This window comes from Fistularia commersonii, chromosome 12, assembly GCF_037954325.1.
Source record: "Fistularia commersonii isolate RoL2024-O1a breed Wild chromosome 12, RoL_Fcom_v1.0, whole genome shotgun sequence".
In the NCBI taxonomy this organism is placed as follows: Eukaryota; Metazoa; Chordata; class Actinopteri; order Syngnathiformes; family Fistulariidae; genus Fistularia; species Fistularia commersonii.
In genome coordinates, this window is record NC_141295.1 from 8606971 (window position 1) to 8622771 (window position 15801).

Sequence of the window (15801 nt, forward strand, 5' to 3'; positions counted from 1 at the left end):
ACCTTTTCATGATATTCTAATATTTTGAGATAGCATTTTTGAGTGTTCTTAAGATGTAAGCCATAATAAGCAATATTAAAATAATAAAAGGCTTGCAATATTTCAGTTGATTTGTAATTAATCCAGAATGTATGACATTTTTGTTTTTGTAGTTGCATTACAGAAGATAAAGAACCTTATCACAATATTCTAATTTTCTGAGACAATCCTGTATAGATAAGATGATACTTTATTGATCCACATAGGGGAAATTCAGGTAGTGTGATGAAACGTGTTCAAGCAGGTTTGAACAGCTGGAGAAAAGAGTCAGGGTTAATGTCTGATAAAAGAACGTCGGCCAAAATGAAAGAAAAAGTGGACAAGACAGTGAAAGGCCAGCAATGCTGTAAGGTTTAGAGTCAGTGGCGTTGAGGAAAATAAAGAAAGTAGTGCTGGAGGTAGCGGACACGAAAACGTTGAGGTTCTTTTCGGGAGTGATGAGGATGGATAGGATCGGGAATGAGTCCATTAGAGATGTAAGATGTTTTGGAGATGCGGTCAGAGTCCAGATTGAGGTGGTTTGCTCTGTTTGTACAAAGAAGGGACAGTGAATATGTTGGTAGAAAGGATGCTGAGGTTGGAATTTAGCGGAGAGCAAAGAGCATATTTGTGGAAGTAGTGAGAGGACATTGAGTTAGCTGGTGTGAAAATACAGAGAATAGGGTTAGATGGGGGAGGTTGATGAACTGTGGTGACCCCTTGAAGGGAGCAGCCGAAATAAAGAGAAGAATTTGGCATGTCACGAAACACGTTTATTCATTTACTTCGACTCTAACCTGCTAGTCTTCCGTGTCGCTAGGTGGCGCTCGATTAAAATCGTCCCCGAATGTTGACCAATCGTCGGTTTGCTACAATTTGAACAGGGGGCGGTTAGCATCGCAGCGTAAACGAAAAGTACCCAATTTTAATACGACTACGTCAAAATGACAATTAGGGTGTTTTCTTTTTGTACGCTGAGTTATACGGATTGACTTTTTTTTTTGTTTTAAGTCGTCGACTTGTGAAAAGACTTAGTATATTGGGTTATTAGTTCGAGTTTAAACCGGTTACTGTTACTGCGCACTGGTCTGAGGTTGGGTAATTTGTTAACTACTAAAAATTAGCCATGAACCCGACAAAGCCTTTATATCTAAAAACTTACGGCAAGCAGAAACGAAAGCTGTCGGCTTGGATTTCACCTGGTAACCGCAAGTATGCCTTCGACAGTTCACGTTCAACAGACTGTGAGGCATCTGTCTCTGAGCCTGCAAAACCTCTGACTATCAGGTAAAGAGTCTTCGTCCTTGTTTTGTTCTGTTTTCCACACTTTTTATTCACACCGTCCCTCGTTCTGATATTTTCAAGCGACAGGTCCCGACGGACAACCAGTGCACGCCAGAGAGCCATGCGACCATCTAAGAAAAAGGCTTTGCAGTGTCTGAAAGAGATACACTTTCAGGAAAAAGACAATATTCCCCTTTGTCGTCAGGCGTCTGCGAAAGATAAGACAGCCAGGTTTGTTTGCCAGCGAGTTGAATTTCCAATATAATTGTGTTTGGTAAATTTTTAATAGTGCCGCTCGGGCACGAATAAAGTGGTTCTGATAACGTAGTATATTTTACTGTGAATGCTAATACTGCTTGTAGTAGTGGTAGAAAGACAATTATGAATATTATGAATAATGCTTTTTGTTTATCTCATGTTGAAGGGGTCATCCAGATCGAGCTGCCAAGAGGAAGGCTCAATCGAGTGTACCAGATGATAGCAGTGATGAGAATGACACCAGAATGTCACCTTCTCAACATCAGTTTTCTTTGAAGAGCATGGAAAAAAGGTTTGTGCTTCCAAGATTCATGTTAAACAGAATGCAGAAATGTGTCCATGTGCTGTTTTAGTATCAACACCACATGATAGCTTGCTCTTTAAGCCAGTGTTTCCCCCAACCTTTTTTGAGCCACGGCACATATTTTACATTAGAAAAATCACATGGCAAACCACCAAATAAATTTGCCAAAAATGTTTTTAATGAAATTAAACTGTAGTCTCGATTTACTTGCTCAGTGTGGGGCTATTTCTTGTGCCAGGGGGGTAACTTGTCAGCTCAGTTGGTTCCCCAGTCAGTAAAAGTGAATCCGAAAACAATATCACTTTCATTGTATTGTCTTGAACTCACTTTTTTTACTTTCTTCAGACCAACCTGGGCCGTCATCTGGCTCAGATCGTTCTTTAGGGCCAGAAGGTCCTGATTGAGTAATTTATCTCTTAAAATATTTATCCATCATGTATCACTGCCGCTGTTTCACTCAAAGCATCACTAAGCAACAGCATGTAGATACACATCTAGTGGAAGCATTTAATTGATCTGCCTGTCACTGCGTGCTGCCCACATAGATAAATGTACGAAGACACATTATTTGCATTGAATAAATCATTTTTTGGAACAATCAGGTGAAAGTGGGCATTTTTAAATAGCACACCTGATGATCTCTCACGGCACGAATGTGCCGCGGCACAGTGGTTGGGAAACATTGCTCTAAGCTATTTACATAATGAATGAACGCATAAACACAGGGTTTTTAATTATTCAAATTGCATTTTGCTTCACAGTATTTGTGATTTTTAAGTTACAGACCTTGAAGTATTCAGAAATAATCAGTTAACCCTTTTCCTACTTAAAGTGGTTTCAACTTTAACATAATGAACTCCTTATCACTTTTTGAAATTATTTGTGGAAAACTGAACATCATCACAATAGTTGTAGTGATTAACACTGCTTGTGAATATTTATATCTGGCTCTATTAAAGTCATTCTAATCATACCAAGTAAATCAGTTCAAATGTCACTTCAGGTGCTTTGTCACCAGATGTTGCCTTACCTTGACTGGGTTTATGGCTTCATTAGCTTGTAACTGAAGACACATGACACTTTCAATCTTCTAAATGAAAACAGACGTAAGACTCAGATTTTTATTGTCATGCAAGCATAACAAAATTTTGTAGGGGCTCCCAGCAAGAAGCACAAAAATGATACCGTTTTCAAACTTGAGTTATCTGGATTTTTTCTCAGTTTTGCTGGTTGGGGCATTGCACCACTTGATAAAGTGGACATACTTATGTATGTATGTATGTATGTATGTATGTATGTATGCAGCAGCATGAGGTGTGCGCCAAGTGACGTCTGAGTAAAGTTATTGTTGCAGTGGAGTGATACTTGTAATGTTTACGTTGTATGTCAATCAAAATGGTGTGAATTGGATGTTTGTTTTTTTTTTTATTTGTCCTGGCCCAAGACTGTAAGGTAGGTCGTGGTTTTGTGTACCGGATGCAAACAAAGACTTCAGTAAAGTTATGTTGCGTCCAGGTAATTCTCACTGAGGACATCCACATCAGCACAACATCCCCATTCAACCTACTTTCAGCAAAGCAACTCTCAATAACAAAATAAGCTTATTGGATGAGCGGTGAAATGTTCTAAAGGGAAGAAATCAGGTTTGGTTGCCATAAAAATATTTTGACAAGGATCGTTTGGGTGCTCCTCTGCTACCCTTTGACCTGAAGTGTGGACTAAGGCCTTTTCTACCTGTCATTAGAAGGTGCTTCACTCCCTTTTGTAGCTTTAATCAGAATTTTTTAATCGCCAAGTAGATTTCACACGAGACATTTGCTGTGGTTCTGCAATGCCTACTGGACTTAAGTTCTTGCTAGTTACTTCGTGGTGGGTTTTTACAAGTGGCTTTCGCAGTATCTTTCTCCAACTTTTTTGGCTCCCCTGGAGGAAATTAAAGACTGCATTCCTACCTGAAGAAATCTGAAAAACAGACCAACACATGACTGTCCTCCCTAGTGCTACAGAGTGCGGCAGGTCTGTGCCCAGTGCAGATGGAGAAGAGCATGCCGTACCCTGCTCCCTGCCATCTGGATGTTCCCCCTTACACCTAGTTTCTGCACATCAACTCTTCCAATTACATACCAAGCCACCAATCTAGACCTGCCCAACAACCTGGCAGAAACTCCCCATAGGTCAGTAGAACAGAAGAGGCCTCTCAGGTGAGAGGTGAAATGTCTTTAAGTGAAGCAATTCAAGTCCAGTTGCCAAGACAATAAGATTTTGACAAGAATTTGCCATGACCTGGATGACTGAGAACCTTCACAGTCACCTGCTATCTCTCCCTCTCCCAGACTAGTTGATGATCGCAGCACCTTCTACATCTGGTTTGAAAAACTCCCTGCTGCTCCACTGTCTCCCCTCTCCCTTCTCTAACATTCATTGAGAGCTCACCTCTAGCGGCATTGTAGTGGCTAGCGGCATTGTGGAGCTGTTTAAGGGCTATGTTATCATTTGCACTTTGTGGAATGTAAACAGCAGTCACTATGACCACAGTAAATTCTCGTGGTAGATACATGGGTCTGCACTTAACACTAATATCCTTTCAAGTCTTGGGAGCAGTGACTAGCAATTATTTTTGTGTTGGTGCACCATTTGTTATTCACATAAATACAGTCCGCGTCCCTCGCTCTCACTGGAGTTAGTGTCTTTGTTGTGGTGGTGCGGTGTGCGGCCAGCCAGCTCGATTGCAGTGTCCGGACTGGATGAGTGGAGCCTGGTCTCCGTTATCAGTAGAATACAACAGTCCTGGAAGAGTCTGTTTGCGGCGATTTGTAGCCTCAGCTCATCCATTTTATTTGTGATAGATCTGCCATTTGGGAGGAAGTTACTTCAGTGTGTCCATCTATGAATGTCATGTGGCATCCTGCTTCAAGACATCTACCATCATACCGGTTCCAAAGAAGGACAGGATAGCATGTCTGAGTGACAAGAGACCTGTCACTCTGACATCTGTGGTCATGAAGAGTTTTGATAGACTAATCCTGTCCAAACCAATCACTGACCCCCTTATGGACCCCTTAACGTTCACCTAATGTGCAAACCCCTCCGTGGATAATGCCATCAACCTTCCAGGCCATCTGCACATCAACCTGCTTCAGCTGCAGGTACCACATCCAATCTGTGAGTGGATTACGGGTATCCCTACCAGCAGGAAGCAACAAGTGCGGTTGGCAACCATCTTTCGCCCCCTTGCACTACAAGGTTGTGTCCCTCCCACATACATCTTCTCACTGTACACCAATGACTCCACCTCCAGCCACTCCTCCTCAAGCTTGGGAAGTTTGCAGATGACGCTACAGTCCTGAGCCTTATCAACAACAATCAGACAGCTTATAGGGACACAGTGGTTTGTGGATGACACTATAGGCCTGGGCTAGAAGTATATATGAGGACGCATGATACCCAGCTCACTGATGGTTCACAACCCTCCCATCAGGCCACAGGCTCATGTCAATCAGGACCAGATCCACCAGTTGTTTGAACATTTTTATTCCTTGAGGCCATCACGCTCTCCAACTTATCCTCATAATCCCCCACTTCCCACCACTGCCAAAGACACTTGTCTTTTCTCACTGTGTCCATGCCTAACTTAAATCCTAATTATTTCCATATGTGGTGTTTTTTTGTTTGCCAAGCTAATTTTTCTCATAACTATTATCCTAAATTTCCTGCTATATTGCACTGTCATGCCATGTCAAATTCCTGTGTACATTATACATTTGGCAATGAAAGCAATTCTGATATTAAGGTATTGATAGTTGCCACATAACTTTTTGAACTTAACTAAAATCCACGCCTGATGGGGGACAGAGTTTCTTGTTGGCCTGGTTGCCCACCATGGCTTAATAGGGAAACACTAGTTCATGAATGATATACGACACACTTCTGTACTTTTATTTACAAATCAACTAAGAGATAATTATACCTGTGCTGCACTTCCATACAAAAATACTTTTTGGTCAAGTGTCATTCAACTTGATTTGGTATTTATGGGTTTACTTTCTTCTTCCATGTTGACCCAAATTATTGTACTTTTTGAGGTAGCTGTATTCAAGAATCATTAATTTACTCAATACTGAACTGATGTCTTACATAGCATACTTTGGATATAGTGACATGGTAAATATCACTCCTACCTTTGTATTTTCAAGTTCAGCATTGATCCCTTAAAGCTGCTTCAGCACACAGGACAGTCCCTGTCCAAACTACTAAAAGCCACGGGGTGGGGTTGGTTCATATGGGATATGTGATAAGTTGGGGGCTGTGAACTTCTTTGTCACTTTCAAAGATTCTATAGTAGTTTTAAAAAGATTATATTTCAAAATACAATTTAATCATTACCAAAGGAAAAATATTAAAAAATAAAATTCAGTTCATTGACAGGGTGTCAATGAGCTGAAGAACCTTCTTGAATGGGGGGTGAACATCTTCAAGTGAAGAAATTCAAGTCTAGTTGACACGACAAGAAGATTGACAAGAATTCACCATGACCTGGATGACTGAGAACCTCCACAGACACACTGTCTTTGGTTTAGCTCATGTCCAGTAGTTGTTTTGTGGTGATCTAATGCTGGATACCATTTAATACTCAAATACTCTTGAATGGTGTCCTACTGTATTTGTCTGGAGTCAATTGGATAACAGCACTGTGTATAGAAGTGGTGTCAGCGTTTTACTTTATTTCCTGTTTTATTTGGTCTTCGCAATTACAGGAAAATCAGACCTGCTCCAAGACCCACAAGGGGATTTGAAGAACAGCATGGCCCAGTTACCTGTGAGAGTGAGATAAACTCTCCCTATAAAACATGTCAGAGAAATTCCTCTCAAAGGAATGAAACCTCTAAGTGAGTATTGATCCAAACAGGGTGTTTGTATCCTATAAATATTGGACAGTCGTCTCAATAATACAATTATTGTATGTAACCAAAAGCTCTCTTTTTTTTGTGTGTTTTTAATTCATTTCAGCATCTTTCCTCCCTCCGTGGGCCGCTTTGTGACCCGTCGCAGAAATGTTGTATCCACCAAAAACAAGCTCAGGAAACCTTTGACCAAAGTTCTCAACTCTTCAGAGGAGTTTACTTCTCAAAGGCACATAGTGGCTTTCAGTAAAGCTGTTCCTTGTTCCAAACAAAAGAAGAGGGGCCGCTCGAAGTTTAGAGGATCTGGTGTAGAGAACTCACTGAGTGCTACAGGTGCAGACAGTTTTCTCAACAACTCCTCACAGGACAGATCTCTTAGTGAGTTGTCAGACAACAGTCTCAGGCCCTGCCATAGGAAACCCATATTTTGCTCTACACCTTCAGCAAGCTCTGTCAGCAAAAGGCTTCACACTACAACTCGTTCCATCTCTGATCAAACTTCAATCCCTCCATCTATGTCTATTAGCTGTATAGATTTGGGCACATCCCAAGATGATATTGTTTCACAGAAGCAATTATACCATGTGCCACCTGTTTTGCTCCCTGAGGATAAGCAGCAGCTCAACCTTGGTGAGGTGCTGTCACAACCTGGACCATGCTACCATGAAGAACCCTCTGCTAGTTTGTTTTTGGAGCCAAACTGTATGAACAAAAAAAGCTGTGAGGAAGTGGACCAAAGCAACAGTGAAAACCTGAAACATAAGAAAGATGGAGCATTATCAAGTATAAATCAGTTTACTGTTGAAAGCGAAATCAGTTATGAGTTTGTATCAGCAGCAGAAGAGTCATACTGGCTGAAAGAGGCTCTGAAGGAGAAATGCTTGAAACAGTGTTGTACAGTGAAATTAAGGAGACTGGACAACCTTATTGTGGCTCAGCTTTGCAATCGAAAAACATATTGTCTGAACTATTCAAGCTCTACTCAGAGAAATCAAATTGGTCAAACTAGTGAACATTTGCCATCTTCAAATCTAGCATTCTCTGGTGGATTTTCTGTAAATCAGGATAGAACCAGTGAGCAATTACTTGCAGGAAATAGTCTTGAAGGATATGGCCAGGCAGCATCGGTGAATGAAAGCGAGATCACAAACCACTCACTGTCAGTTGACTTTAATCAGTTATCAAAAAATGAATGCATAGATCAATTCGAGGAGGTCGGTTTGGCAAGTGATAGTGCTTTAAATGCAGATGAAAGTGATAGACCATTGAGCACCGAGGATTCTGAAAGTCTCCCATATTCAAAAGAAATCATTGAGAAAAAGAGTTCTCTCAGACACTTCTCAAACAATCCAACAGCTCAGATGCCATCTAATGCACCAGAAACGGTTAAAGAGATATTGATTGAGAGATGTATGAGAGGCAAACTTAGTGTAGTATTAAAGAGACTAAATTTATTCCAATCAGAAAAAAATCTGCGGTCCAGAGACGAAAAGCTTGATTCAACCCCAGACATCATATACCCAACAAGTGATGAACAAACTACAGAAGACCTTCAGTCTGAAATTGACAGTGATCCATGTGAAGAGGTTTCAGCTGTTACAGTAGGTCTGAAAAATGGGGGTACAACTATGTGCGATAGCACTGGCACAGAAACGGATAAAATTATTAAAAATACCTGTGAATTTCGCTCCAAATTAAAAAATCCCTCTGTGGCTCAGAAAGTAAAGAAACAGCAAAGCAAATGTGCAGCTCTCTCGAGAACAGCCAGGAGGGCATGTGTGAGTGGCTGGAGTGCGAACCGCTGGAAGAACAATAGTAGTACCAGCAGTCATATTTTGAAGGAGGCTTCTGCCATAAGAGGCAGTATGAAGACTCAGAACTGCAGCATCAGTGAAATGTTCTCTACAGGCCATAAATTGACACAGGTGAGAATTGAATTACCGCAATAATTTGAAAAATAACTTGCTAGTGCTGTGTTTTTGATTAAAATGACCAAATAATGTCTTTCTAAATGTTTCTACAAATGAGGTGGATCTATAAGTGTATCTTGAAATTTTATGGTTTCCATTGTAATACATGGAGAATATGAATCTGAATTCACATCCACCAAACACATTTTTAAGTCTTGTACATAATGGATACAATTCATGGAAATTATAGGACTGCAGAATGATTTTTTTTCAAAATAGCATCGTGATGCATTTCACCTTTCGTACTCACTGTGTTCTCCTGAGAGTTAAAAATGTCATTTGGCCAGATTGTGATTTTAATCAAATGTTGATCAATTTTGCAGCCCAGCAACAAAAGACCCACTGTTGGCGGAGCTAAGAAATTCTCCACCCCTGTGAGAGCCAGTCAACTTAATCTCTCATCTCTGTTGACGGACTTAACACCTAACACACAAACCTGGAGCCGTCTCAAAGCTGCCCTCTCTGTTCATCGTAAAGGTACTGGACAGCTGTGCTAACAGCAATTTTCTCAACTTGTAATTTACTACTTCATAAGTGAAAATCACAAGTGACATTTATCACTCTTATATCTTTTACTAATGCTTAATGTTCCTACTTCTTTTCCACTGTCTTTAGTTTTACTTACCCCAAGAAGTTTGCAACTGTCAGGGGCGTATTCTCCTGGAAGGGCAGGTTTACTAGACATCAGCAAGGATCTTTTTGCCACGCCTCTCAAGACACCACGTTCCAACCACCTTTGGTCACAACTGCAGAGCTCTGATTCTCAGGTACACAAAAACCTCTGCAACCATGGTACTTATGCTACTGCAGTCATCGTAGTTATTCCTGAGAATTTCTGTTCTTGTTCTTGCTGACAGAAGAGAAATGGATTTGTCTTCTTGGTATTTATTTGGGGAAAACATTGCAATTGTCTGTATACAACTGATTGGCAATGCACACATTATAGAAAAAAATGATAAACATTTAAAAAAATGAAATGTCAGCAGAAGGGTTTGTCAGGTACATTCAACTACCATTATTGTTTTTAGAGAATCTAAACATTGCACGTCAATATAACTTTGTTGCTTCACAATTCTGGTGTGGAGAGGTCAGGCATAAAAAATATCTCGAATGATTGAGTCACAAGTGAGCACTCTCAAGTGCATGACATTAAACATGGTAAAAATGCATATTCACATGCCTGCACAATTACCAATTTATTATCACTGAACAGACTGATGATAATAAAACAGTACTATCATTATTTTCATGCATTTTCTGGAAGACCATTTATATGTATTTTTAACACGCAAAACAGAGTGCCCAGCTACCTAGTTTCAGCTGTCTTTCCCTGCCCAAAAACAAGATACAGGGATAAATTACATAGACTGGGAATATTTCTTGAAATACCCGACACTTTTTGTGTCACTTTTGGATCAGGTAAGCATTACATTTGCCACACTGGCATTATCATCATCATGGCCCACTGTGGGCCACAGTGCTTTTCATAATACTCAATAGCTAGATCTCAATGTCTTTAAATTGCAATATCCAGTGCATCAGGAGCTGGCTAAGTGTCAGGTAGCAACGATATCCCCAAAAAACATACACCTGAGACATAATCATAGAGCAGCATTGTCAAATAAAACTAGTTTTGCAGGTGCACAGGTCATTTCCTTAATTATAAACTAGCTTTATAGCATCATACCTACCTGCATGTCTAACCTTTCCACCTTTTCCCTTACAGGTTGTCTGTGAAGATATTTCAGATGCAGAAAAGGTTTATGCGGAGTGTAATCAACCGGGCCCTCTGTCCTGGGAAAAATGTATTGTCCCTCAGCGTATGAAGCAGTGTGTGAAAATAGGTGAAGGTACCTTTGGTGAGGTCTTCTCCATCACCGATGCCTTAGGAGACACCGTTGCCCTAAAAGTATGTGTTTTGGATTTTATTTCAATGTGTAGTATATTTTTTTTTCTGACTGTTAGGATTCCCACTTTGTACAACTGCAACAAATCCGGAAGTAGGCCAAATAAAAACAACTTAGTGAGAAACAATATAGTTTTTCTCAAGTGATGGTTTGGTCTTACCAGGTAATTCCAGTGGGGTCTGACGAGAAGGTGAATGGAGAAGACCAGAAGACCTTTGGAGAAATTCTCCACGAGATTATCATCTCAAAGTGAGCAATGTTTATTAATGTATTTGTCATTGTCTCTTTAATTAATCTGAAAAAAATATAACAAAGTTGCATTCTTGGTTGTAAATCCCATTACCTGAATGGTGAAGCATTATGGTTTTCACTGTATTGATGTGAAGCCAACTTCTGTAACTTCTGACTTCTGTAGCCAAATGTCCCTTTTAGCTACAGTATGGCAGTGGGCTGAAATAAGATTTCAGCTTGTAGCAAGGCAGGTTCCCTCCCTCCCTCCTGTCATTTTTATATATGAAAAAGCTGTAGGATTTGATTACTTTACATTACATTGCATTACATTTGACAGACACTTTTATCCAAAGCGACTTACAATAGAGGACATAGGGACTACAAATAACACTTGCAAATACAAGATGCATGGGAAATATACAGAACAGTAAGCTTGGGTGTTTTTTTTTTGACAAAGACATACGCAAACGTACACACACACACACACACACACACACACTGCATAGCCTAACTTCGTGCCTAGCCTGATCTGGGGCATCAGCGCAGTAAAAAGTCCTGAATACTTGTACTTGTTTTTTGTTTTTTTTTACCCATTCGTAGCACCCTAGTTTGCTTTTCATTGGTATCCTATACCAACACAATGTGAAGACAAATAAGAATCTGCTGTTAACATCTGCTTTTTAAAAAAGCATTTTAGAATATGATGGATTATCTGAATTTGCAAAAACAGTTTCAAATCATCACTGCATTGACACTAGTGTGAAAGAAATTAACAAAGTTGTGACAATTGAGGTTAATTCTTAGTATTTCTTGAAGTGTGATTGCTCTTGCTCTATGGTAGCTACTTTCCAGTGAGCTGAGTCATAAGCACTGTAATTTCTTTTCAATTTAACAACTGGTGAGTGAGATCCTAATATCAGTAATGTGTTTTACCAGAGAGCTGAGCAGCTTAAAGGAGAAGCAGCAGAACCAAACTCAGTGTTTTATTGGACTTAAAGAGTAAGTACTCTGTGTTGTCCTTGTCTTGTTTTTATTGTTTTACTTGCATCCCAGGGACTTTAAGTTCAAATTGGAGTTCACATTTCCTTTGTTCACTTGCAGTCTGCACTGTGTCCAAGGAAGCTACCCTGCAGAGTTCTTGAAGGCATGGGACACTTTTGATCAGGAAAAATGCTCTGAGAATGACCGTCCAGGTCAGCAACAGATATTATTCTGTTTCACATAAAATGTTTCCTGTTTTAAGCAGAGATGACATTGAGCTGTGGCTAGTGGCTGATGGAATTCAACTAACCTTTTTTTTTGGGCTGGGGTATTCCGACACTTTACCCCAAAAAGACTAGTGTACAAAGGGTGGGGCGGGATCTACAAAAACCTATTGTACAGTCATGAACAACTAAGAATAATTGCAGGGATTTTACCACTGACAAAGCCTTTTCTTCACCTGAGTTAGCAAACTATGCTCCATTACCATGTTTTTACATTATGAAACAGAAAACTTCTGGTAATGGTTTTAAGGCTTCCCCCTGTCTACTCAAGATTTTGATGAGTTTATCTCTATAGCTCTGGCCTTCTTAAATATTGTAGCAGTGTGGCAAAAATGTATCAGACAATGACATACATTACACAAAGAACTCCTGAGAGATGTCAAGGTTGATAAGAAAGAAGGGTTAGGGGTATTTATTTAAGTGTCATCTACAAAATTTGTCCAGAGCTAAATGCCACTAAATCAAACACATTGGTTCATCAATAGGGTAATGATAGCTGACGTTCTGGGGATATTTTTATGCTTTATAAGATGTCTTTGTGTGTTTCAATGTAGATTTTTTCAAAAAGGACCAGTCATTCTTAATCTTAGAGTTTGAGTTTGGAGGTGTCGACCTAGAGAACAGCAATGGGACGGTATGTTCACAACAACAAAATGGTTGGGGATATAGATGCCGTTGTTTATGGTTGCCCTGTCTTGCATCTTCCAGCTGGCATCTTTAGGGGTTGCAAAAAGTATTCTTCATCAGGTTACTGCTGCTTTAGCTGTAGCTGAGCAGGAGCTACGCTTTGAACACAGGTATTGTACATTGCACATCTTTGACTTTTCTATTGTGACACATCTAATTCTAGATGAGGCTTGCTAAAGATACATAATCAAACATGGTATCATGAACTGCTTACTGCATGTATAGTTACACTGTGTTGTCTTCTAAAGGGACCTCCATTGGGGCAATGTACTAGTCAAACCCACCAAGCAGAAGAAGGGGAGCTTCCTCCTCAATGGGACAACTCACACATTGGAAACCAAGGGGGTGCTTGTCAGAATCATTGACTATTCTCTCTCCAGACTAGAAATTGGTCAGTTGTTTTCCTCCACTCGCCATTTTTTTGTTTTTTGTTTTTTTATTAACCTACTTGGATAATTTTACAGCAAATTTAGTTGCATTTTGTTGAAGCTATGTTTAATGTTCGCAGATGATCTGACTGTGTCCTGTGACATTTCAACTGATGAGGAGCTTTTCATGGGCCATGGAGATTATCAGTTTGATATCTACAGGCTGATGAGACAGGAGAATGGGTCAGTGCATTTGTGTATTTCAAACACGTATTGTCCATATAAGTGGATAATTGATTAATTTTGATTTCATTGAGTAAGAAACACGAGTGTGGTATTCCAAATGTTATGTTCTGCTCAAGAAAGACATTCTTAACTTATTTCCTATTTACCATAAGTCAGCTATATAAATTGATAATTTGACTGCTTTTATTCTTGTGATGCCTAGGGTTGCTCATTTTGACCATTACATTTTTAGACTGTCAGAATTACTTTTTTCAATTTATTAATCATACCACTCCCTCCCTCTCAGCAATAACTGGAGGACTTACCATCCCCGTACCAATGTGATGTGGCTCCACTACCTGTGTTTCAAGCTGCTTTCCATGAAGTACCGGGGAACGGGTGGGAGGGTCGTCAAGGACATGCGAGTGGAGCTCACACGTTTCTATGACAACATCCTCCAGTACAATTCTGCAACTGAAACTCTTCAAAAGTGCCCCATGTTTCAGTAGCATATGAGTGCTGGACACAATGTGTGAGGACACTCATCCGCACTGGTCTTAAAATTTAGTTTTTTAGAGCTTTCTTAAGTAAGCCTTGCAGCCAGGATGGTTGACCTTTCATATGTATATGTAAAGACTGTTATTAATTTTGTAAGAATGTCACAAGCAATTACTTAATGCGTAGTAGATGCAGAAATGTGACAAAGGTTAATTAAAATCTTGTATTGATGCACATTTGTGATGCATTTGTGAGGCTCATTGGGAACATGAAGACCTGGACATTGGATGTAAAACATTGAGATATTGGATCTGGGCAATGAATGGCAACTTACTAATTACTGATATTCCATCTATAACGAATCACAATAATCACAATTTCTGTAAAAAATAAAAAGGTTTTTGAATGTTGAAATGATCAGTCAATTGACCATTGTAAGTTTGAGGAAAAGTTCTCTATCTGTTTAGCCTCTGTGTGATAGTTTTGCTGTTGTTTCTGCAACTTGATATTTTTGAAATAATCAAAAATTAAACCCCCTCTGATAATACATACTACTAACAAAGTTGTGGGAATGGTGATTTCCTTCTCAAACAATGTGTTTGAAATGAAAGCCAACAACAGCGGTGGGTAAACCATAACAAAAAGTGATGCGTTTCCTTGAGCATCAATAACAGCTTAAGAATTACGTCTCCTGTTGTTCACAAGTCGACTTTTATGCTGAGGCATGCCATCCCACTCCTTGAAGGGCGACCCTCACGTCATTGAAGTTCTGAGGTACAGAGTTATGGGCCTACAGCTGATCCTATAGGTTTTCTATATAATTCAGGTGTGGAGATAGTGCAGGGCATTCAAAGTAACCTAATCACCAGCATCTGTTTCCCAATGATGCCGCCTCAGTGAGCTGGAGCATTGTTGTCCATGAAGATGAAATTAGGCCTGGGTTGTTCATGTAGATACACAATGATTGGATTAATGGTTTTGTTCAGGTAGTATGGGCTTGTCACTACCACTCACAAAGTGTAGGGCAATTCTGCATTGACTAGGAACACCGGCCCACACTGTTAACACCACTACCTTCAAAGGTTCATCTGGTGACGACTGATGCAGACCACTCTCCTTGACAGATATTGTTGATGGCCATTATTTCAGCTCAATGTGAATCGGCATTGTTCAGAGAACAGCACTGAGGCCCACCGATCCCTTGTCCAGATGATGACACCTGTTCATGGTGAGTCGTCAAGCACTCAGACCATGGTGATTTGAACATTTACAAATAGGCTCACCTCCTTTAAATGTGCTTGGAGTTGTACGGCATCATCCGCTTCCACAGGACACTGTTCACGATGAAGTGGTCATCAGTGTGGGATGTGGCATGAGGTTATCCACTTCCATACCTTTCTCCTACTCAGTTGCCACTTTTGTCATGGAAAATTCTGTTTGAAGCCTCGTGGTGACGAGGTATTGTTGATCAAATGTTCCGTGTTGTCCCGGTCTCGTGTCAAAATGTGAACAGCGTGACGAGGAGGACCGTTTAAATACCAATTCCGAATGAACCAGTACATTTATTGGTTGATTCATGGATCAAACACCTTTAGCTTTTGAGCTCCTAAGACCAACATGTTGTGTAAAAAGTACTGAAATATTGAACAGTTGGACATGTGTAGTCAAAAGTTTAGGGAAGGTCATGTGAATTCCATCTAAGTTACAATACTTTTTTGGTTCATCCTGCAATTTCACCCAAAAGCTGAACATCCCTAACTTTTTGTTAGTAGTCTGAGGAAGTGACGAGCACAAAGTGATTACAAAAAGATGAAGTGTCGTCACCCTCTTAAAATAATCGCCTAAGTCATTTTTTTTAGATTTTTCAGGAAACAAAAAAAGTGAA

The 15801-nt window shown here is 40.0% G+C and overlaps 1 protein-coding gene across 1 annotated transcript; it reads left to right on the forward strand.

The window, feature by feature from the left end:
• Window positions 1–966: 966 nt before the first annotated feature.
• On the forward strand, window positions 967–14456 carry haspin (histone H3 associated protein kinase). Its single transcript, XM_086156163.1, has 16 exons — window positions 967–1305; window positions 1384–1533; window positions 1727–1852; window positions 6619–6750; window positions 6872–8690; window positions 9059–9212; window positions 9351–9502; window positions 10462–10644; window positions 10806–10891; window positions 11810–11872; window positions 11975–12066; window positions 12693–12772; window positions 12847–12935; window positions 13074–13216; window positions 13334–13436; window positions 13726–14456. The coding sequence occupies exons 1-16, from the start codon at window positions 1145–1147 to the stop codon at window positions 13925–13927; spliced, it is 3735 nt and encodes a 1244-aa protein (XP_086012289.1). The 5' UTR covers window positions 967–1144; the 3' UTR covers window positions 13928–14456.
• The last annotated feature ends 1345 nt before the right edge of the window (window positions 14457–15801 follow it).

Excerpts from the sequence above, each read along its gene's own strand:
- haspin (XM_086156163.1), top strand. The coding sequence starts at position 1,145 with ATGAACCCGACAAAGCCTTTATATCTAAAAACTTACGGCAAGCAGAAA. Across the intron at positions 8,691-9,058 it reads CAGGCCATAAATTGACACAG|CCCAGCAACAAAAGACCCAC; the intron begins GTGAGAATTGAA and ends TCAATTTTGCAG. Across the intron at positions 12,936-13,073 it reads GAGCTACGCTTTGAACACAG|GGACCTCCATTGGGGCAATG; the intron begins GTATTGTACATT and ends TGTCTTCTAAAG.